Source organism: Pholcus phalangioides, unplaced genomic scaffold (genome assembly GCF_987345545.1).
Source record: "Pholcus phalangioides strain wild (caught in Gottingen) unplaced genomic scaffold, Ppha-v1.0 ptg000007l_1, whole genome shotgun sequence".
NCBI classification, from domain to species: Eukaryota; Metazoa; Arthropoda; class Arachnida; order Araneae; family Pholcidae; genus Pholcus; species Pholcus phalangioides.
In genome coordinates, this window is record NW_028301600.1 from 16747332 (window position 1) to 16772668 (window position 25337).

The 25337-nt window shown below is 34.9% G+C and overlaps 1 protein-coding gene and 1 pseudogene across 9 annotated transcripts in view; one reads left to right on the forward strand and one right to left on the reverse strand.

Moving 5' to 3' along the window:
* The window catches only part of FipoQ (F-box/LRR-repeat protein FipoQ), a 58013-nt gene extending 52753 nt beyond the window's left edge, over nt 1-5260 (forward strand). For all 3 annotated transcript variants that reach the window (XM_089232746.1, XM_089232745.1, XM_089232747.1), the window contains exons 5-7: nt 1654-1820; nt 4238-4440; nt 4826-5260. In XM_089232746.1, the coding sequence (XP_089088872.1) occupies nt 1654-1820; nt 4238-4440; nt 4826-5177 (722 nt within the window). In that variant the 3' untranslated portion in view covers nt 5178-5260. The remainder of the gene's footprint in view (nt 1-1653; nt 1821-4237; nt 4441-4825) is intronic.
* Nucleotides 1-25337, reverse strand: part of LOC149084995 (hexosaminidase D pseudogene) — an 82392-nt pseudogene that overhangs the window by 36261 nt on the left and 20794 nt on the right. For 5 of the 6 annotated variants that reach the window (XR_016192775.1, XR_016192778.1, XR_016192774.1 and 2 more), the window contains one exon: nt 15670-21395. The exons of the other annotated variant lie outside the window; for it this stretch is intronic. The product of XR_016192775.1 is annotated as a hexosaminidase D pseudogene, transcript variant X2 (transcript). Of the gene's footprint in view, nt 1-15669; nt 21396-25337 lie in introns of those variants that run through there. 6 annotated transcript variants of the gene reach the window in all.

Here is a 25337-nt window from a genome sequence, read left to right on the forward strand (position 1 = left end):
TCAAAACCCCAATTAGAAGCCAAAACATAAAAATAGCAATCCATGTTAACATGGATTGCTATTTTTTTTTCTTATTGCAGTTAGAAATTTCTAACTGCAATAATAGCCGAGATATTTGAATTCAAAAGGGAGAAAATTTGGGAAAGAACAACATAAACGAAGAAAAGAAGCGTTGTCCGTTAGTTTGATTCCTGTCGCACGCGTGTACGAATTTGTCGTTATACTATAGCTAGTCGGTAAAGATCGGCGTAATTTCAAAATAATAATGATTAGTAAATTACCGTAAGAAACTTAAAAAAGACCAGATTTTTCTTTTTCTCGAAAAAAAAAAAGTATCTGAAAAGGAAAAAGAATTCGTAGTATTGACAGTGGCGTATTTACGGGGGGGGGGGGGCTATAGCCAAGGGCGACAAGTTCAGAGTGGTGGCAAATTTGAAGAATGAGTGTCCATGAAAACTAGTAGAATGGGAGTATGTAGTGAGTGAGTAATGTCAGTGAGTGACCTAGAGAGTTCGCAAGCACGTGAGTGACCTAGAGAGTTCGCAAGCACGTGAGTGACCTAGAGAGTTCGCAAGCACGTGAGTGACCTAGAGAGTTCGCAAGCACGTGAGTGAGCAGAAGTGTGTGAAAACATGTGAATGAGCAGAAGTGTGTGAAAACATGTGAATGAGCAGAAGTGTGTGAAAACATGTGAATGACCTAAAGAGTGTGAAAACATGTGAGTGACCTAAAGAGTGTGAAAGCATGTGAGTGACCTAAAGAGTGTGAAACATGTGACCAAAAGAATGTGAAAACATGTGAATGACCGAAAAAATGCTCTAGAGCAGCGGTTCTCAACCGGTGCTCCGTGTGCACATCCCAGGGGCTCCGCGGCGACTCGAGGAAAATAAAATGAATCAGTAAATTTGATAGATAAGTAAATAAGTGAGGCCTACAAGGTTCTCTGCCATAAAAATTATGTACAAAAAGGGGTTTCTCGAGTCAAACAGGGCTCCGCCATAGAAATTATATACTGAAAAGGGCTCCGCGAGTCAAAAAAGGTTGAGAACCGCTAATCTAGAGCATACGTAAACGCATAAATGATCTAAAGAGTGACCTATAAAGCAAGGAGTCATGTCAGTGAGCGACCAACATGTGACCTAGAGCGTGTGTAATCATGTGAGTGACCAAAACAGTGTGCAAGCATGTGAATGACTAAAAGAGTGACTTGGAGAGTGTGTGAAAATAGTAGTGACCAAAAGAGTGACTTGGAGAGTGTGTGAAAATAGTAGTGACCAAAAGAGTGACTTGGAGAGTGTGTGAAAATAGGAGTGACCAAAAGAGTGACTTGGAGAGTGTGTGAAAATAGGAGTGACCAAAAGAGTGACTTAGAGACACGTGTACTTGCAGGAGTGAGGGGAAGAGTCCAAACAAGTTATAGCACAGGGTGACGAATTGGAGGAAAAATTAGTCAAGAAAATATTAGACTAGAAAGTGAGAAGAGCAGCAAAATTTGTGTATCCCACAGACGGCAAAACCATAAATGCGCTTTTGAGTACAGAGATCATCTCCTGAAGTTGAGTAGGCTGAATGAGACCATTGGTAGAAACTACGGACAGTCCGTAGCAGTTGGCACATTCGTAATTATAATATTTATTGCTATTATTCTTGCAGCTTTGAAAAGTGAACACGTCATGGCTGCTGAATGGGATAAAACCAATCTTCAAGAACTCGATATCACAGCAACAGAACTGTCTACCGAGTGTTTGATTGACCTTCTAACTCGCCTTCCCGGATTACGGTACTTATGTGCGGGCCAACAAGATGGTTTCACCGATCAGGTGAGTAAAGGCGCGTATACATTAGCGAGCCGATCGTGTAACGTACGACCCATTACAACGGTTCCAATCCGTTCGGGAAATACCATCCTTCCGTACACAACGGATTATGTTCTGAACTGAATTGAAACGGGCTCGCGGTCTTGTGGCACCTATTTTTAGGCCGCTCTACCGGTCTTATTAGCTGGCTCTCTATTGAGGTTGCCTTATAAAGGATTATGTTACTTTTCTTTCCTTTGTGTTCGTTGAAAAAACCGATTCCCGGTGGGTCCAGTTCAAACATATCAAGAATCGTTCACAACACCGTATAAATTACTGGACAACCAATCGCGAATGCTTACATTGCCCGATCCGCGCTAATGTATACGCGCCTTAAGATTGTTCGAAAAGTTTCTTGTAAGCTTATACAGGGTGCTCTGTAAGACCTAATGCGGCCTTTACCTCATCAATCGTTCGTCGCATTTTCAATTTTAAAAAAGAAATGCTCAAAATGTATTCAGAAATCACAATGTACCAGTTTTGAGAGTGAAAAGACAGTGTGTCACAAAATGAAAAATATAAATTTTTATATGGACACCGTCTTAAAAAACCCAATTAGAAAGTTGTTGCCCTATCTCTTCTGAAGCCAACAAAAAAATTCCATGTTTCCAAGTGCAATATTCGATGAGATATTTGAATTCAAAAGTCGGAGAAAAGTTAGAGAGGAACAGCATTATGGACAACGCTTTCCCCTCATTCATGCTGTTCTTCCCCAACTTTGCACTGATTTTTCAATTCACATATCTCAGAGAATATTACACTTAGAAACGCAGAATTTTCTTTGTTGGCCTCAGAAGAAACAGGGAAATAACTTTCTAGTTGGGCTTTTAGAACAGGGTATCCGTATACAAATACAATGCCACAACAGGCAAAATGCCCAACGAGGTGGCTAAGAAAAACATGCCCATAACAAATATCGATGTCATATATATTTCTAAATACAGCATCCCAATTAAAATACAATTACAAAAACTATAAACATTCTATTTACATGATAAAATATTATACAATGCCCATAAAATGTATTTATGGTTGTCTTATTCTAAGTATGGATAGCTTCTCGATTTACCCCAACATGCTTATCGTATTTATTTTTAAACGTCTCAATTGTGTTAGAATTTACTACTTCCGGGGGTAAGCTATTCCATTTATTAACAATCCTATTAGAGAAAAATTCCCTGCGACACCATAACCTTGCACTGTCCCTTACCAATCGATACTGGTGTTCCCTTGTCAAAGCAGTCGATTGACGGTGTACTAATAATTCATGGTCCATCTTATCCATCACGTTGAAAATTTTGAACACTTCGATCATATCTCCCCGACACCTGCGTTCATCCTGTATAAACACAAATTCTTTTTTCGCGGTGAACTGGAATAATTGTATTTTCTTCTAAAAGGAAGATTTTACCCGCCATCAGATCCCTTTTCAAAGCATTCAGATTGCAAACAAAAGCATATTTTTAGTTTACACTGAGTTGCCACTTTATTAAAACTACGTAACAGTTTTAAGCAAATGAGCCATGGCGTCACACTGCTGCCGCTAGAGGGCTAGGCTAGTACAAAGAAAAGAAAGCTTTGTTCCTGAGGCAGTATAGTAGTAGTTTTGGTGAATTGTTTGAGAAGATATGGAGAGAGGAAACGTGATTTGATGGAGAACGTGGGATGATTGTAGGAACTCGGAGCTATAGAGCGAGTATCTGCGAAATCGCCGCATTTCTGAAAAGTTCAAGAACAGCTGTAGTTGATGTTTAAAGACTGGACTGCCATGCAAAAAACTGGATCTCAACGTGCATCTTGTGATCCTCACCTACTGGTGAATGTTCGGGTGGACCGGAGAGTTTCCAGACTCGTAAAAGACAACAGAACAGCGAATTACAGCAGAAACGACCTATCAGCATCTCGTACAGTCCATACCAAGAAGAATCATTTGATCATTTTCTGCACATGAGGGCTAATTAGATCGGGACCTACAATTAATTGTCGATTCCGAACGGCAGCCTTTTTTATACTCACCGAGAGATTGGTGCACTAACCCCTCGGTGTGGGACCCCCCCCCCCTGTCAGGAAAGTTTCTGACAAGGATGAATCGGGTATCGAACTCGCGACGAGTCTAAACATCCATTGCTACTTTAGACGAGTATCTTATCGACCTGGGCTACCACGCCCCGAGTAGCATCAATGCTGTACTGAAGGCAAAAGGTGGCCCAACGGAATATTTACGAGGTGGTCAGAATAAAGTGTCCTGTCAGTGTATTGCGAATTTCATGGCCTCGTTTCATTTTCTCGCCTCTCTGATAAGCCTACATAATAAGCATTTCTGAAAGTTTTTCGAGAATTAGATAATTTTTCAACGTATTCACTGCATTTCTTTGCTACAGGTGATGAAAGAATGGATTGAGAAAGGAAACGTCAAGAATCTAGTCGCTGTGGACCTCGATCGCAATGAGAATATATCAGAGGATGCTCTCATGAAATTGCTAAAACTACAAGGACCGATGCTACGAGGATTGGGACTTTCAAACATACCCCATATTACAGAACACTTTTGGAATGCCATCCTTCCAAACCTGAGAAACTCCAGGTAATCTAAGTATGAGGGAAAAATGTCATTTTTGTGTATAGTCAACATTCATAGTTTTTAGGCCTAACATGTGAATACACTTATGATCATGTTTCGAGTCAGGGCTGCAACTAGACACTTTGTCAGTCAGGGCAAGAACACATTTTGGCACCCTCGTGTAATGTAGTGAAGGCAGTTGGTAATAATGTCTTTATTGTGCATTAGGCCGGAGTCCACAAAGCAAAAAAAGTGAAAGCAGTTAAAGGGTGAATTCGGCGCTCTATCTAGTCCAGTTTGCTCGCCCTCTACTTGCAGCCCTGTTTCGAGTAGAAAGGATTCTTTCGAGTGATATACAACACAAGTACTGAAAATATTTTTATGTATTATATATTTATTTTTTCTTTAGAATACTTATTATGGGAATGCCCGAAGATTGTTGTCCGAAAATTAGTCAAAAGATTCACGTCGATTCTCTGATGGAATCTATTGCTAACAACTGCGCTGGTTTAGAAAGATTGGAAATTCGTTGGGATGCTGATACACTACGATTTAGTGACCGTTCCAGCAAAGCAATCGACTTGGTGAGAGTTAAGTGCCTTCGGTTAAAATGTATGACATTAGCTGATGGAAAATATTTCGAGCTAGTCAAATCCAATTTCACTCGAGCTGACAGAGGGACCGTTGTCAGGACTACAACGAACTGCCGAGTCACACTTTGTTATTTACTCCAATTCTACAAAGACCTACTATTCAACTAATAAAAAACAAGTGTTCATTTTTATGGTTCAGACATTATACACATAGCTTTTTTTTTAATTAAAAAATATTTTCAGCAGTTTAATTGAGTTGGACGTATTTTGTTTTCAAGTTTTTTGTAAATATATATATATATATATATTCATTTATTAGACATTCCTGAATATTAGGTTGATCATATTCATTTGGGACAAATGCGGGACTTTGCCGCACATCGCCAAAAATAATAGCTAATTGTTGCTAATACCTGTCAAAATATTCATTTGGCCAAGGCCTGTGCAAGAGAATTCTGGGGGGCGGGGTTTAATATCCATACAAGTGATGTTTTACATTATGAAAAAAAAATCAATAATCGGTGGGTACAGTAAGCGCCAACCCGAAGAAAAGATGAGTGATTGAGGCTAGGATTTGCAGACATCTTTCATACTGTATACGAAATCCAAAGAGAGGGATACGTTTTTTTTGCATTGTATGTTCATGAATCAAGGGTGGTGGAGGAACTCCAATTATTAATGACCATAGTGAATCGTTGGAGGGGGGGGGGGTGTTAAGTACCTTTAGCCCTTCACCCGATTCCGAAGTCAATGAGTTAAAAGTTATTTCATTCGGTGTTGATGTTTTCAGATCACATTTTCCTCCTTTGAGGGACATACACTGGGCCGTAACTAAAACGAAAATTTACTATGTCACCAGGGTCTAGTATCCATTTTGATGCCCTACCCCAATGCCGTCTCTACACATGAAGCTCAAGAGAAGTGGGGGGCCTCACAGAAATAAGATCTGCTTGAAATTTTCGAGAGTATGCATGTGAATTTGCCACGTAGAGCCTCAGAAAAATCACTTGGCCCGAAGTCAATGCAACTCTTAAGACGGTCCTACGCCAACGAAAATTTGAACGGACAAACAGTAAACTCTGTGAAATTCCTAATCCGTGCCCGGGACGTCAGAACTCCCCTGCCCTCCCATAGATGCGGCCCTGAACATAAATAATCCCCTGTAAACCGTATCCAAGGTAACCAACATAGCAGTTTCCTTAGCTGCTGGTGGAGGAAATAAATTTAGACTGCAGGGGAAAAAACGTAGGGAATGAATGAATGAAATTTATTTCTTCCATGATTAACGCTAGTTATAGCGAAAAAGTTTCAAAGTTCAATGAACCTGCTGTATATAAAAATTAAAATTCGAAGTTTTCGGGTTTTTTGGCCGACGTAATGTATAGTTTTTGTATACATCACGTCGGCCAAAAAACCCGAAAACTTTGAATTTGAATTTACATGTTGGCCAAGGAAAGTCTCTTTTGTTTAATTAACCTGCTGTACGTTTCGGACATGCTTCCAATCGTCGATGGTCCATTGTTCTCTGGCTCGCAGCCAACACCAGCTATCATGGAGGAAAGAATAACCTCCCAAGGGGACTATAACCTCCTTGACCAGCAATAGTTAGAACTAAGGCGCCTGGAATACAGAGCGGACTCATCGTCCTCCATCTTAGAGCGCAAAACCAGTTTCTGTTCAAAAGTGACGTCTAATCACTAAGAAACGCCATAGGGAACAGCTGTTGGCTATAACTACAATACTGACATCGCACTTCACACAAATATGGCCGATGAACCAGCCGTGGTGTTTCAGAAGCTCTAGTTAGATCTAACTATAACTATCTTCAGCTCACAAGAGTACTCGCTGCTTAATCAAGTACCAATATTATAATAGCAAAAACTGGTGATTTTTGATGTGACTCTTGACTGAGCCGTGTACGGTTTGAAAGGGTTTTAGCTCCCGAAACTCATACGGTGAGGAGTACGTTGCACGATTCATCCACTGACTGAATCCTTCATTCAGCTGGTGCAGACGCCTAAGCATGGTATCTTCATCCATGAGCCTACCAGGGCACGGCTCAGGGGCTTTGGCTGCATAGGAGCCATCATGATAACGAGAAGGGGCACTATGATTTTCGAGATTAACCCTTCAATTGACAAACATTGAACTATGAAAATAATTTTTTTTGAAGAGTTACATTAGAGTAAAAGAGGTGTCATGAATGTCATTATAAGGAAAAAAAATATTGTTAATATATGAAAACACATGGGATGCTGCCTGTAAAAGCAACACTGCCAAAACAAATGTTTCCTATAAGCAACATTGACAAAATAAGAAAACAAAGCATAAACATAAATAAGAAAACAAAGCATAAACATAAATAAGAATTCAAGTTTTTTTCACATTGAAAAAAATATACTCCCGGTGCTACTAAATAATTTGAATAAGGTAAATTTTCTTTAAAATGCTTTACAGTTGGATATGGAAAGCTTTGAAACAGTTCTCATGTGGCACAAAACACTAAACCCTTTAACAATTTGAGCAAAACAGTTGAATGCCGGTTTTTGCAGAATGTGCATCGTCCCTCAGATCCATGTTCACACCAGTGGTCATACTAATCATATGGATTGTCTTGAGTAGGGAATGTTAACGTCTTCTTAGGTTTGTGGTGATTTCAAGTCCAAAGATTGCCTACAGTTTTTTTTTTCTTGCTAGCATTCATAAGATTATCTGCAATTACTCCTAGGGATTTTTGACTCACATTTTGTTTCTTTGTGGATTGCCACGTCATGCATTCACAGTGCATAAATCTATCGATTACACAGAATACTCTGGTAAATCTGATATATCATTTCATTTCACAAGATTTACGTCAAAATATCATCTGAAGTATTGCAGAGCAATTTTGTCTTTACTGGAACAAAAAATTTCAGATGAGTTGGCAAGATTCAATGTCTTGCTTCACCCAATCGAATGTTCTAGAATTCTGCTCTTGCTTTGATTTTGTGAGTGGACATGTCCGTAATGAACTAGTTTCTGGGGGGTTCATCACTTTCCAAACTGTAAAAGTATTTATTAGCTTCCTGATCAAAAAATCCCAAGCTTATAGCCAGTAGTTCTGCTCACATGTAGTATAAAAGCACAACTCAACACATTTTGGCATACACCAATCTATTAGAAATTCCTCAGAGAACGTTCACAGGGTGCATGTATGGTATAATAGTAAAAGTATAAAAGCACTTTGGGTCAATTTTTTTCCCTAAAAAACATATTTTTTGGTACAAAATTTGGACAAACTTAAGAACATTATGGGCCCCAGACCGAGTGATTTTTTTGAGGCCCCACCTGGAAAATTCTAGAAAAATTCAACTACTCGTTTTTCTGAGGTCCCTCTTCTCTTGAGGCCCCCCAGACCATGACCAGGTGAACCCATGCATTAAGACAGCACTGCTTAATAGTCTGCAGTATAAGCATGCTCAATTGCTATCATTATTAAATTTATAAATCATTGTTTAATATTTACATTAAAAAGCGACAGAAAATATTGTACAAAGTTGCTTCATCATTGCAGCATCCATCATGCTTATAACATGCAATGTTACCTACAGGCAACACATAAAATACATATGAATTACATAATTTTAATTAGCATAAAATATCATTTATTGTTTGAAAATTTAACTTTATATCATTGTTTAGGAATGCACATTAATATTTCTCCTACACACATGATATTTCACTTCAGAATTCTAGGGTTAACAATGATCCTTGCTTGATTTTCAAAAAGTGGGAGACATATGTACTTTTGAGTTATCTGCTGGTGATTGTAGAAATTTCATGCATAGTTCATAAGTACTAACCAAACATTCAGGAGTTGCTCAGAAGCCTCAATGCCGAAACTAGCTCAAAATATAAAATGTCTTTGTGTGAAAAATGTTAGAAAACCATGTTGTTTGAAAGCAACACTGCCAAACAAAGAATTATGCATGTAAATTAATAGGTGGTACCATTGCTGTCTTAACGAATGGGCTCAGGGGCCTCAGAAAAACGAGAGGTAGTTGCATTTTTCGGGAATTTTCCAGGTAGGGCCTCAGAAAAATCACTTGGACCAGGGGCCCATGATGCTCTTAAGATGGCCTGGGTGGTACTTCCAGTCCGGGGGTGTAAGAATATCAATTTGCTCAGGGGCCCATGACACTGCTACAACAATGTTGGTACTATCGATCATGGAAGAGTCTGTTTCTCTAATGATCTCAGATATTGAATAACGAATGTGCTGGACAAATGCTACTCATGGGCTTTAATCATTCTGCAATTCTGTTAGCCAGAAAGATTGGTTCACAACAAACACACCACCACTGGCTATATATTTATGAAAGTAATATATAGCATTCCCATATGTCCAGATGTGAGTGGCACAAAGAGATTTGCATATCGTTGCCTATTTCTAATTATGTGGCGGTTAAGTGTGTTAAGGTAGTATATGTGCTAGATCGAAATTATCTCTGTGATCAATATGGCCTAGTTAATGTTTAGGTCAGAGGTTCTTAACCGGGGGAGAGATTTTAGTTGGGTTCATGAGTTTGGGTAAGAAAAGAATTCATTTCTTTTTACATTGTTAATTACCAAATATTATTTTTAGAGGGATCTATGGCCTTCATTTTAATGGCACAGGAGGTCCATGGAACACGAAATATCAAGAACCCCTGGTTTAGGCTAAATAACTGCAGCAGCAGCGACCAAGTTATCAGTAATTCATCCAAGCAACCTATTCCTTGTCAACTGTCAAGGAGTACTGATATTTTATCATAATCAGTTTTTTGTTCCCAAAACTAGGTTGTTTATACAGCAGTTTGACCAATTTTATGAGAAGAGTGGCCTAAAGCTATTTCATTGATTAAATGTTGGCAACAAAACATACTTAAACATATGGCAGTAAAAACTTTTTGGTTCATCACCTTCAGTTTTACTGGTCTAGGTTAGAATCTCATTCATTGATGAGGAATGGTTTCATTTAACATAACAACTGAGGTATTGATCATCAGTTCTGACCAACTTAACCCTGTCCTATGTTCATGAAATAATGTTGCTGCAATAAAATTAATATTAAAAAATTCTGTAGGCACAGTTCGATATACAATCATTATCATTGTTCAGTTTATTTATTTATACAATATTGTTGGCTCTGAGGCCTATAGAAGAGGATGCGATTGAAAGTGACAGATATTGTTTGATATTGAACAAAAAACTCGTGATAGAGTGGGGAATTGAAAATACAGCCGGGGAGTTTGTTCCATTCACCAGTGGTATGAGGAAAGAAGCTGTATATAAAGCAGTCAGTAGAAGCAAAAATAGGTTTTATTTTAAGGGAATGGTCAAGGCTCCTGGAGACGTAGGATGGTTTGGCTAGGATACCAGAAGTATCAAAATTGAGATGACCATGGAAAATCTTATAGGGGTTAATCAAGAAATGAGATAAATAGTAGAGAACAGGAAGGGATTAAGTTTGTTTTTTAGGTTTGGACACGGAAACAAAGGATGACCAGCAGTCAAGGATAAATTGGGTGAATTCATTTTGGATTGATTCAAGTTTGTTGATATTACTGGAGTGTCTACATTACAGTTGGGGCGAGTACAAATCTGAAATATTTCATACCTGAAGAACATTGCAAAAAATGTCACATGGTCATTAGCAGTAACTTGGAAGATATAAATACTTTTAGGATGAATGTGGTAGTGAGAGAACCTACACTAAATGTCCAGAAATTGAGATCAAGTTTTTGTTCCATCTACAGTATTTTTTTTAGATGTACCTCTTAAAAGAGAAAGAGAATACAATGAGAATATTTACAGGTGTAAAAAATTTACATTTTGGTGGGAGGACAGTTTCCAAATGAACCCCCCCCACTTTCCTAGGCTACAACCGCAATGTAACACTCCAATGGTGGTGTCTCTGGAGTAACATCAACTCTGGGGCATTGGATCTTAGAGATCCATGACCGAAAATCAATCATAATCATAAATGCATATTATATGGGAAAAAGTGATAGAATAATGAATATGTATAAATATAAAACTCTTATTTAAGAAATAACCTTATACATATAAAAAATTATTGAATAAAAACTTGAAAAATTACTTTGAAAATGAAACAATTGTATTTATAAAATAAAAACTGGCTTGAGTTATTTTAGACCAATAGAATGACTCTCACTTAATTGCACTTGACATCAACATCTTTATCTTTATGACTATCAATGATTAAATTTGAAAAAAAAAAATCAAAATTAAATAAGAAAAATTTAAAAATAATTGAGAATATTTACTTATTTGGTGGCAAGGGGAACTCTCATAGATCCACCAGCCTTTCAATAGTAAGACACATAACATGATGGTGACTGATGCAGTATCAGGTGGCACTTCTCCCAGTAAGAAGATAGGAGACAGAAGGGTCCATCACCCTTCCAACTCATAGAATGGTCATAATAAAATGTGAGCGTGAATCTCTCAGATCCGCGCTACCATTCAGAGTGCTACACCACCAACCAGAAGAACAACTACTACTATATTTGAGATGCTGAAGTGTTGCTAATGTGTGTTTTACATTTCTCTGAACAAATAATGTTTCTCTACAATAGTGTTACCTAAAGTCAAAAATTGCAACTCATAGTTACATCCACATAATCAATTTCTGAAAGATAACAAATTCCTGATTAAGTAATAGTAAAGTCAGCTTTCTGAATAATATAAAAAAGGGGGGAAATGAATCTAATGGGACAGCCAAAAAAATACACGAGGCTATAGAGATCCACCAAAGAAAAAAAATGGAGCCTACAGTCACCACGTAGAACTAGGCTTGATGTTGTAGATCAGCAGTTCTCAACCTTTTTGACTCGCAGAGCCCTTTTTGGTAAAAAATTTCTATGACGGAGCCCTATAGGCCTATTTTTAATTTATTCATCAAAGTTACTAATTTATTTCTATCATTTTTAAAATTCACTTTCTGTTCTCCTGGAGCAGCCACGGAGCCCCTGGAGGGTGCACGTGGAGCACTGGTTGAGAATTGCTGTTATAGATGTTCTATCAACACAGTACCCATTTCTTAAATGTCAGATAACTGCACCGAAAATATACATGAAGTTTTAGCAGATGCACACATAAATAGAGTACAAAAAAATAAAAACTTCAGAATTTTTTTCTTTTTAAACAGGACTTATTCTGTTTAGGTTGAGTTTTGAAACTGATCGACCACCTGATCATTAACTACTGCTCGAATATGTACACAACAAAGCTACAGAAAAAAGACAGACAGACTACAGTTTTACATTTTTTTCGCATTTAATGACTCCACTATAAAGGGTTTCTGCACTAAGCAACAAATACTTTACATTCAGCAATTCTACCCAATATGAAGACCTTAAGTTCATATGAAATGTATAGCAATAGTAAAACATACATTTAATTATATACAGCAAAACTTGCTCACTTTGAACAAATTTCTGTCACACACGTCCTGACTTGGATAAGCGTTAATGTATTTTTAACATCAAATTAAACATTTTTTCCATGCACAAATTTATACATCTTGAATACAAAACAAATTCACACACATGTGTTCATGTGTCTCTAATGAGTTTCTATATATATCACTTGCTCATACCATTAAAAGAAAAGAATCACACAGTGACCCAATGAGATTACAAAATAATCACACCAAACAGAGAAGATTCTTTGCCGTATACAAAGATATATAAAATCCACTATATAACCACAAGGTATTCACAAACAATTGCTATATATATAATTATTGCTATATAATACACTTCTTATGATGACTGCAATCATGCATGAGTATTGCACATCAGATACACACATAATCAGAGGATGACAAGATATCTTACATATTTACAAGATATCATACACATACATTCAGAATTATTTAAGGTCATTCTAGAAAAAAACTAATCTCTACAAAATAAATAACTCTGAATCATATCGCACAAATAACAAAACACTTATTTTACATGCATAAAATACTTTAAATACAATCTCACAATAACAATACAACATGAATACGGTGGTACATGCTGGGGTTTTCATTGAAAACTCGCAGAAACATGGTGCAAAAAAATCGAATACAGCCATTTCCAAATTTAAAAATGTGTTCTTTTCTGAACACTTGCCAATACGTCAAAAATTCTTATATAAGATGTAGCATAATTGATAAGTTCAGGGTAGCTTCAGATAATGCTAAAATATGTCCACTTGGTATTAAGTGTTATGGATTAAATATTTGGTTAAAATAATATGTATGTTGACTTTTGCAGTTGCAAATTTATTGTTCACAAACTACCAACTTACAAGGATGCATAATACTATAATGTGTTTTTATATCCAAATACATAACACTGAATTTTCTCAGAAATTTATGACGGAAACTAATGCAACTGACTAGAAGCTTTTTCTATCAATGATGTTGAAATTGAGTTATAAAATTGAACAGACTTACTATATTGAATTAAAGGAAAAATAATGCAGATAATTTTAAAAAGAAAAATCTATATTCACATGGAAAAAAAGGGGGGGGGGGGTTTGTCATCAGCTCACTATATATTCACCCATTCAGGATTAAATAAAATACATTCGAAATACAGTTGATCTCATTATAACATTCCCCCTCCCCTTCCATCATTCCAATGAAAATGGATGTTATATAGAAAGGAAAACATATGGAATAGTAATTATATGAAAATATTTGGGACTTATATTACCGGTCATTGTAATGGAAGGTTTGCTATAATGTGGGGTCTTTACAACGAGCGTCCACTGTATTTAGAAACAGAAATTATTTTGGAATGTTCCATATTCCATAATCACTTTTTTGGTTCAAGGTAGTCTACAAATAAAAGTTGTAATACACACACAATAATAGACATCACAATTAAACTAATAATGTAATAATAATAATAATATAAACATTGATTTACAACCATACAAGTCAAACTTTACAGGAACCAAATCAAATGACTATTCAGACTCACTTTAGCTGATTCGGAAATGCTTGTAAAGAACCAAAACATTTTTATCATAAACAATTATGTTTATTAAGACAATTATGATGAATAATATAAGGAAGAAAGTTAATGTAAATATATGCTTTTCTAAAGCTTGCAATCATACGTTCTATTTCACTTTTATCATCTATGTATACAGTTTCAAATGCATAACTCATACAATGTGAATAGACTTCATTTTTTTTACCCAATACACTTTTTAAATTACATACTGTCAACAATGAAAAATCTTCATTTTGATACATGAGAGAAAGCAGATGAGCTATGAGAAGCAAATACCTCAGAATTAAAAACGTTGAAACTTAGCAAGGTCACAGTCATGGCCCTCATATCCTCGAGCAGGGTATACAGACCAAGGTTTTTTCAGCTAGCTCATTATATTGATTTACTACATTATTTGTATCAGAAGAGTAGATTATTCAAATTAGAAGAGATTACGTGGATCAGTGGTTTTCAACTTTATAAGTGGAAGCCTGGTCTTGCATATGACAAAAATACACATAGAAGATGAAATCAGAAAATAGATGGTGAACACTGATGGCCTAGTTTTAATGATGTCTGGTGGAAACACATTGATTTAGATCAAAGGTGACCAACCTGCAGCACACCATGCTATCAGGAATGGCACGTGAACACATTCCAAAAACTAAAGAAATTTTATTCCATTTTTCAATCACAGAAATTCTTTTCAACTTTTAAACAGTCCTTGTCTTATGAACATGGCCCTTTCTTTATGATGGTTTTGTAGGCTGCCAAACATATATTTAGCATGGTAGGCATTCTTAAAATAATAATAATGTGTGGGCTTTCTATTCAATGCGTTTCTGTTTGGTTTTTTATTGTTCAGCATAGTTGCTGGACGTGCATGAGTTCTATCAATATACATACCTACACAATCTCCATTGCAATAATCAAATTTATGACTCAAAAATAAAAACAATTTAGAAATCAAAAGAGTGACAATATAAGAGGTCAGCTGAACAATATATTGCAGGAACGGAGAAAATGCTTTGTGTCCCATAAACACGGGCTGTATGGTCTACATCTTATAATATGTAGAGTGCACATAGAAAATAATCTTGATTGTGGGACAGCTTAGAAAAAGGTTGGCAACCCCCTGATCTAGATTGTATAAAAAAAATTCCATATTCCACCATATCTATTTACTTTTGGGGAAAGATAAAGGGTGACTCCACAAGAATAAATATGGGTGAGAGAATTCAACAAACCAGTTTTTGTAAACCACTGAAAGCTATGAAAACTATAACTTATCTATATATGTCATTTTAAGAACTTTAAACCACTGAAATTGATTCAAATTATAAATAAAAAATTGAGTGGCATGCTATACTCATAGTCTATAAGCCGACTTCTTCTAAATAGTCTTCTTACCGACTTTAGAAGATTTTTGCTGTGATTGCGTTGTATATATCTTTGTATAGAATTTTTGTATTTTGCGTAATTCTTTGTTACTTTTTATTTGTCTTTTGTGTACTTTTATTTGTCTTTTGTGTACTTTATCATGTCACTTTTTCTATTCTGTGCAAATTTTTATTTTTACTGCAAGCTGTAATTGGGTTTAAACCTGTAGCTTTGTTTTATAAATAAATAAATAAAATAAAATAAAATTAGAGAAGTTTAAGAAAGGGCCATTTTAACAGCATCATAGGCTCCCAGTCAAAGCGGTTTTTCTGAGGACTCCCACTGGCTAAAAAATATCTGCCTACAAATTTACATACTTACTCTTGAAAATTGTAATCAGTTCTTATTGTCAACTAGGGCCAGGCCAAGGTAGGCCCATGTGTTGACCCTCTATTGTCCAAGGAGGATAAGTTGAAAAAAACAACTAACGTTACTCGAAACTTTCAATTTGAAAGCAGTAAAACGTCTTTCAATTAGTATGTACACAAATGATTATTGCACAAAATGCCAACAGAGATAGCAGAAAATCAAGTAATTGAGATGTGTTGCATACTTATACAAATACAAACACAAAGGCCACAACAGGCAAATTGCCCAACAGGGTAGCTGAAAAAAAGATGCCAACAAAAAATATGGATGTAAAATATAACTAAACTACAGCAACCCAAAATAAGAGTATATATCACAAAAAAAACTAATAAATAACAATATGTAATATACTGTTTAAAAAAAAAAACTATGGTTATCTTATCTATATAAGTATGGATAGTTTCTCGAAATAACATTCTTCTAATACATAATTCTTGAAATAATATTCCTGATTACACACAAAAACTTCAAAGGGCTGAATATGTAACCCTGGGTTGTTAAATATATGGTGTGCTACCCATATATTGCACACGTTACATTCACTTTAGTTAAAACATGAGATTACCACTTTCAAACCAAACACATTGAACACAGAATGCTAAGGTAAAAATTTCACATTTCAAATGCTGGTTTATTTCTTCTTCTTAGTGATAACATCACCCTCTAATTAAAAGAAACTAAATAATATGAGTTCTTAAAGTTAGTAACAGAAAGGATTAATTAATAATAAATTCATTTAATAACAGAAATATATTATTTTCTGCTTAATTCCTAAAGGCTAATATAAACAATGGACACATACGTTAAAACTCTATTGAAAACACATCCAAATTAATTGGAAAAATCTGCAACAAAGCATTTGATAAGCAACAAATTTCATAAAATTATCTCAGTTTAACATTATCCACATCTACCTTACGGTATCAAAAATTTACAGAAATATCCCTGATGAATGACCCATGTTCATTAATATACATTTCAGCTGAATAAAGGAAACACTAAGAATTCAATAGAATCTTCAACAAACTTCTATATTAAATTTTTTTATGAAACAAAGCAACTTTTTTACACGGAAACTCAATTTTAACAAAAAATAAAAGCTAAAATAACTATGCAATTTTTTTTCATAATTATGTAAAATATTCTCTTACTTAGGAAACATATTTTTTGGATATTATGTCGAGGTGAACTCTGAAAGAAAAATCTCATCTGATCTCTACCGGGACTCGAACTCAGGCCCTCTTGCAAATCAGGCAAGCATCTACACAACTACACCACTGGAGACACGACCCTGCATTCCTTATTTCAAGCACTGTGGCATAAGGCGCTGAAATAGAGGCCTCTATCAGCCTCTCTTGACTTTCAGCAAATGGCCCCCAGGTGGGATAGTAGAGAGATAGTCTGCTTTTTTTTCTCAGCCCAAGATGTTAAGGAAACATGTTCTGGATATTATGCTAAAGTGAACTCAGAAAGAAAAATAAGGAAGGCAGGGTCGTGTTTCCAATGGTGTAGATGGTAGCATGCTTGCCCAGTTTGCAAGAGGGCCTGAGTTTGAGTCCCAGCAGAGACCAGATGACTTTTCTTCCGAGTTCACCTCGGCATAACATCCAAAAAATGTTTCCTTAACATCAAATCAAATCATTTGCCATCTCTTGAAAATAGCAAATAAAATTTTAGTTTTTAATTATAAACACTTTACTATTTAAAAATGTAATTTTATACTGAGATTAAAGAAAAACTAACAAAAGGGAAAGAGTTACAAAAAATATACATATAATTGGATAGGATTTTTTTTCAAAATGACTAAGTAACACAATGTTTATAGAAAAATCATGATGATCTGTATATCCATATCAAGCATGACACATTATTATTGCAATAAATGATCAAAATTTTAAATTTTAATATTAATATACACGCCATAAAAAATAAAATTCATATTATGTTTCATTGAAGAACATAATTCAAAACATTCAAATAATTTTACTTATTTTCAAAATGATTCACAAATATATGCTGAATATATTCCTCACAAAAGCAGTCACAGAAAGATCACCTCGAAATAACTAGTGATACAGTGAAACACCTACACAACGATACTCAACCATTTGATTAACAGTCATTCTTTGTCAAGTCAATTATCCTTGTCAAAATGCATTATTTCCATACTATGAGAGCAGTGAAAATAAACTCAAACAGTTTTATGGTTTCTCTTGCATTAACTTTTCATTTTGCTGGTTTCCCTTTGAATCCCTTGTTAAATCCGAGCTACCTGAAGAAACCTGCTTGCTAAAAATGGTAAAATTATTATACAATTAGCTTTTTACCAAAAATAATGCACTAATTTACTCATTGAATTCAGACTCTAGCTAAAAGCAGGCTCATTATAAACGGGTCCAACTGTATAAATCAACAAAAATAAAATAAAAACCCATGAGTTTTTTAACATGGTTTTTGTGAAAAATTATATCATTCATTTTCTTTACTGATATGACAGTAATTGTGTTCAAATCTACATAACATAGTGCATAATCAACAGTTTACATGGTGTGTGGTGAAGTAGTAGTCTACATTAATGTGGTGTATGATAACCTTTTCATTTCCTAATGGCACGCCACACACACATACAATGTTTACTTTTCACATTAATCAACACTTGGCACTCTTCTGTCAATATCACAGCAAATTTTAATGAATTTCACTAAAACCTCCCATATCCGGAAAAATCAAGAATATATTAACTTAGGTATGCACATTCAAAGATAGGTGTGGGCCGAGAGCGTATACACTAGGTTAGTGACCAAAGCAATTGTGCAAATAAAATAACCTCTAAGCTAATATTTTGTTACATTTATATAAAATTATATAAAGAAAAAATATGTTTCCACAATGTTTAGTCCTTTGTTAGTTTTGAAGCCTTTTCTTTTACAGCTCTATGAAATAATTTTCTCACATTAAAATGAGTATAGGACTTATAGGTTATTTTGATATAGGAGGCTCTATAATACATGGATAATGTTAGACAATGACAAAGATTAAATATTTTACACACATGACCATTCAGATTTAACTGAAATTTTTTTCTAAACAAAATCTTTACAGACCAGGTACCAGAATTTAAAATTTTCAGCAATACAGTGTGCTATTTGACAGTATTTTTTGTAAATTTATATATATCTCAGATGACTTAACTTAAAACTGAATCATGTACATACATGCATTAATGACATTGTTTATATTTCTGAAACTAAAATAACAATGTATGAATTTCAGTTAAGATGATTTTTCAGTTTATGATGAACATGATGATAAAAAAAAACTTGATGAGATTGGAAGCATGTATACCTGTATAGCTGTGATAATATCTATTTTTAGAAATAATAAAGCAAAATAAATTTTTAAAAAATGTGTTAATTTGCAATAGAAAATTAATATTTATGAGTGACTTGTTAAAACACTTAGCATAATTTCAAAGGTGAAAACACAAAATTGATATTTCATGAATTTTATCTTCATTAGCAATACTAATTTAATCTTAAGAGTAAAGAATAGTTCAAGTGCATATCAGCTGAGTGCTGAAATTAAAAGAAAAATATTAAAACAAATCAGAGGGTTGATACTTTTAAAAAACATGCAATGGACTCTTTATAGAATCTTGACTTAATGGTCGCTGTGGCCATGAACGGAACTTTAGTAAGGTATTAGCAGCAGTTTGAATTTTGTCAATTTGGACAACAAGAGGATAAACATAAGTTTGCAACCATTCATCAATGGTATATTTATCATATACTTCAGGCATTGTATTTTGCATAAATGTATACAAAAGGGTGGCATTTGTAGATAGTGCTTCAAGATTTTGAGTGCCAAGTTCAACATGGGCTGGACTGGAAAACAACATATGAATATTATATTCACTCATCCAACCAATGTAATGGCTGTTTGAAAACATCTTTTCCAACATAAATTTTAGATGTGCCAGTCTTTGAGCTCCTTTGAAAACATTACTGCCAGGGAAATTACAAAATATTTCATCGGTAGTAAAATTTACAGAAAATGTTAAACGTGAATCACACAATAAAATGTCTCTAGCCTTCTGAAGTAAATTGTTGTCAACTTGCTGATCTTGTAAATATAGCAAATTTACTGCAAGTGATGGTATTGCAACAGGAAGAAGTTCACAAAGTACAGCAAAATGGTCATATCGCTGCCAACCTGTGAGAACAAAGCCTTTAAAAGCAATGTCATGTCTATACTTTGACAGTGCTGCTAGCCAAGAAACATGATTTTCCAAGTGATAAGATATATTAGTTAAATATTGATTAGGACCAGTGGCTCCTTTGAAAGCACTGGCAACCCAAATACCTGGAAAATATTTTCCATACAGGTGCCATGAGTCTGGAGAAATTTTCATTTCAATAGAGGGACCATATTGCCATACCATCAGATCCACATACTTCCATATTTCTGATTTCTTGACAACTTCTTCAGGAACCCTACGAAACATGTCATCCCACATGATTGGTTGAATAGAATATTTTTCTTTAATATATCGTGTTATACCTTTGATGTGAAATATGAAAAGATCATCTTTATCCATGAATGAAGTTTGCATTTTTTGTTGACATAAATTGCATTCTCCTATGTAATATACCTCATCTGAGCCAATATGCAAATATTTCAATCCAGGATGCATCATAACAATTTGGTCAATAACTTGCCTTATGAGGATTTGTGAAGCATTGTTGGAAGGACATATAACCTGAGGATAATTAGGAACTTCTCTGAGACTTTGGTAAGACTTCAACTTTAAGACAAATTCCATGTGCCCAAATGTTTGCACAAGAGGTATAACTTCTAAGCTATTCATTTTGGCAAGGTGTAAAATTTCATGAATTTCATTTTTTGTATATGCATTATGAGCAGAAAGGGACTCCAGAGAACCTTGAAAAGGAAACATGTCTTCATACTCTATCAAAATACCTGTAGCTCCAAGTGACTGAAGCAATGGAAAAAGTTTTTTGTAGTAACTTATGATGGGTGGTGCTCCTTTCAAATCCAAATGAACAATCTTATGCTCAATGGGTATAATTTCTTCAGGTTTGAGAACACGTGTGCCTTTGCTCACTCTTGCATTAAGTGAAATACCAGGATGATTTATACCAACATCATCTTTTCCAGGCATATTATCTAACTGATATTCTATAGCATCTTTCCACGCAGCTGTATTAGCATGAAAATTTCTATGGATATTTGCATGCACTTCTGCTTCTTTAAGTTTCTGTCTTTTCAAATGTTCAGCAGGCTGTGTGACAGAAAGTAATGCATTTATATTGACCAAGGTTCCTGATTTACCTTTCTTGTCTGCATTATTTTTTAAATTGTACTTTACATGTGATTCTGACTCTTGCTCTTCAGTAGTAAGAGTTTTATATAAAATCAAAAAGACAAGTCCAGAACTGGCAATTAGAAGAAAATACATCCTTATTTTTGAATGCCTCTTTTCCATATCTAACAAAGAATGATGATGATGTGTATTTACCTTGAAAGAGGAAAAAAAAGTCGTAAAGCACACAAGAGATACAAGGGAAAAAACAGAATTAACAAATATTTTCATGAATTTTTTTAAGAGGCATTCAAGTAGCAAAAAGAGAAAAAGAAAAGAATCAACCATAGCCATGCATAACCATGTCCCAAATTTCTCAATTTAAATACCTGGGTGTCACAATCTCAGCTGACCTCTCTCTATGTTGGAATAATTATATTGATTTTGTCTACCAGAAATGTGTATGTGTCTCTCAATAAACTTTTCTTCCTTTGCCGCAACCTTAAACATTCTACTCATAACGTCTGACTTTTCTGCTACCAAACGTATATTTCTCCCATTCCTGCAGCTGAGATGTAGGACCCCTACCACCTCTAGTAATATCGACAAACTTCAATCTATCCAAAATTAATTTTCTCGCTTTATGCACAACTGCTAGTCCTCTTTTAATTCTGTTTCCGATCTTAAACTCGAACTTAATCTCCACCCACTCGCTACTCACTGACTTGTTTCTCAATTAGTCATGCTTTAAAAGATTACTCATGGTCATCTAAATTGCGATATGTCTGGTATTCTGACTAAGCCTTCCTATGTTTCAATAGACTTGACCACCCAAAAAAACTAAAACCTATTTTTGCCTCTACCGACTGCTTTAAATACAGTTTCTTTCTTAGTTGAATGGAACAAACTTTCCTCTACTATTGTTCACTCCCCCATGATCTCTGATTTCTTCTTAAATATTACTAAATACCTATGTGTAAATCAACCGTATCCTCTTGTATAGGCAATTAGGCCAACAAAATATTGTATAAATAAATAAATAACTATTAGTGTACTTGTGTGTCTCTAAGGACAGAGAAAAAAAGTGTTTAAAAATATTCAACAATTACTATTTCATATTTACTTCTATTAACTCATAATTTTTCAGATGACAAAATTTATATATACAAATTTTTGAAGCAATTTTTAAATAAATAATTTAATCAATTTAAAGTGATCGAGAAAATGCAGTAGGAGTCTGTTCAACCAGTATAGCTTATAAAAAAATTAGCTATTATGAGAGATTTGCAAACCATCATGAATGAATTTATGCTAAAGGCACAAAAAACTATATACATATACTCTTATTCCGAGTATACTATACTCGGTATACTTTTATACCGAGATGCAAGATTAGGAAACATTCACTATGACACACACATCAATAACAATTTCCATATAAATGTCAGTTTTTCTTTTAATTCAAGACAGATCAAGAATGGACAATCACAATAACCACACATGCTCTTAGCAAACATTTCTCTGAGGGACTTCTCTAACAAAAAAAGAATGAAGTCAAAAGATAAATTCTTTCAGCCCCTTCTTCCTATTCATATGCATTCCCAATTCACAAATAAGACATTTGATACTCTCATGTGGTGATTTTGACTCCATTCGATGAGAAGAACATTGCTCTTCTGAAAAAGCACCCACACCTTCTACAATTGTAAGATAGGCGTGAAAGATGTGACATGCTCATTGAGAAACATTCCACATCACATTTTACTACATCTTTTTTTTGTCACTAGCTTCACATAATTAGGAATTGGTTTTGAAAAACCAAAAGTGTTTTTAATATTCCTAGGGAGCTGTTAATCTTGCAAACAAAAATATCCCAGACTATTTATTTATAAAAAACCTGCTTGGTTTAAAATCAGGCCGTGCCCAACAAACACACGTCTCTGTCGAGGCTTTCAATATATTGTACAACCTAAAAAACCCAAAGCAATTCATATATTTGGCTTCATTATATTTTTAATAACCTGCCAAATGAATTAAGAGCTTTCAAAAAACTAATTAATAATTATATTAATCTTTCACTATAATAAGAAGTTTATACAATGTTGTCACACCAAGGCCTCTGTAATATTTGTGTCTATTTGTATATTTTGTTTGTACTTGTTATTACAGTACCTCATTTATCCGAACATCAATTTCCCAACAACTCAGTCAACCGAACACCTTTTCAACCTAACTCATTTTCTATAGTCAATGATGCTCAACAGTTGGTATTTTCTTGGAACTTTAATCATCTTATCTCAATAGCTTCGTTCTATTGTACAATAATCCACTTCCAAACCATTGAACATACCATACCTGTGAGCTATAAATGTAAGTAGGTGTGGATCTGGGTACAGTTTATGAAGTTATAAACGATTGACAAGCAAACAAATGCGTGAATAAAAGCAGATTTTGCTCCCATATTTTTTCTTTCGTCTGATGAATTCATCTTAATACTATGGGTGGGCCTTAATGAGAGGGAGTAGTGAGTCTTCTTGACAACAAAATAGTTCTTATCATGGTTTTGCCGGGATGGGGGAGTGGGTACCATCTGTTGCTGAATTTCAATTTATTCCTTTGCATTATTGAGAATTATTTTCAAAATCAATTTTCCAAACTTTTCACTTTTCCGAACATCCTTCGGTTCCGATGTGTTCGGATAATCAAGGTTCTACTGTATATGAAAGTGTTTGCCACCACAGAAATATTTATGTTTGTATACTCTGGACGGATCAAGTCATCCCTTGAGTAGAATATTATATGTATATACATTGTATTTTTTTTCTCAATAAAGTATTATTATTATTATCTCTTCTGTCTCTGCGTTTTTCTTGGAAGTTCCTTGTATTTTATTCCTTGTTGTTTACAATCTGCTGATAAACCTCCACCTTTCAAACTTTGTCACAAACGATTTAGGGAATAAGTCTTGTAAATGCTTTAGCACCTCTGTTAGTTTTTTAATCATGCCCCCCCCCCCCGGGCATGGCCCGGAGGCCTCAAGTGTAGAGGGGGCCTCATGAAAAGGAGATCTAATTAATTCCTTGATGGTGTAATTTATTTCAGAAAAATGCACCAAAAATGGAAATCTTTTTTCTTTGTTGTTGTGCATTATATCAATAAACAAGATAAACAAACTCAATTCAGGCTTAATGGAAAAGAAAACACTATTTTTTTTGCCACGAATCATCAAACATAAATATAAAATTTTTTCCGTTGCTTGAACTGAACTCGGCTGTCACTGTCAAGGAGTTATCATATTTTAGAGTAAGCATGTAAACTAGTAGGTGGGGATTTCTAGCCAGGTAGGGCCTCAGAAAAATCACTTTGCCTGGGAGCCCATGAAAACAGCCTCAATCAAGTTTGTTGCCATTAAAATAGAATACCAAAAGTGAATCTCAATACAGAATTAAATAATTCACTGCGGTCAGTTCTTTTCACAGTAGTGAAGGGGCCTTGGTATCTCTATTATCTCAAAGGCAGGGTTATAAGGAAGATTTTCTCGAATCCACTTTTTTAATCTGAAAGGCCACATTTTTTATGTAAGTCTGTGATTCTCATGGCTTGTCTTGATCCCCAACTAGTGCATTGAAATAAGCCCTGTAAGCATCACTTAATCTTAGCAGATGTTTTGAATGTGTGTGTTTTTACTATTGTCTCCATAAATTCTCCCCAAACCCAGTAAAATTCACATCAATCATACCTAAGTTAGAAATATGTGTATTTTTTAGTCTCAAATTAGCTGTTCTTTTGGAAGTAATTTGCCTTTATGATGGGCAATGATTAGCTGTCTCATGTTTCAGTCTCAATGAAATATATAAACATTGCGTGTCTGTAATTTGCGAGATCAATAATTGGTAATCCTAGTGTATAACTACCATTTGTCACATAATACAGGGTGATTATAAAAAATATCCCGACATATGGGCCCCTAACTATCATACCATTCACAGAAACTGAATGAAATTTTGGCATAAGGTATTTTGAGGTATGCGCTCAAGAATGATATGGAAAACAACAGTGTCACTCTAACAGTTACGGTTACAGTGAGAAAATTTCGAAAATATCAAAGGGCATCACCAAGTTTTCTGTATTGGAATGTGATCTCCATTGTGAAAAACC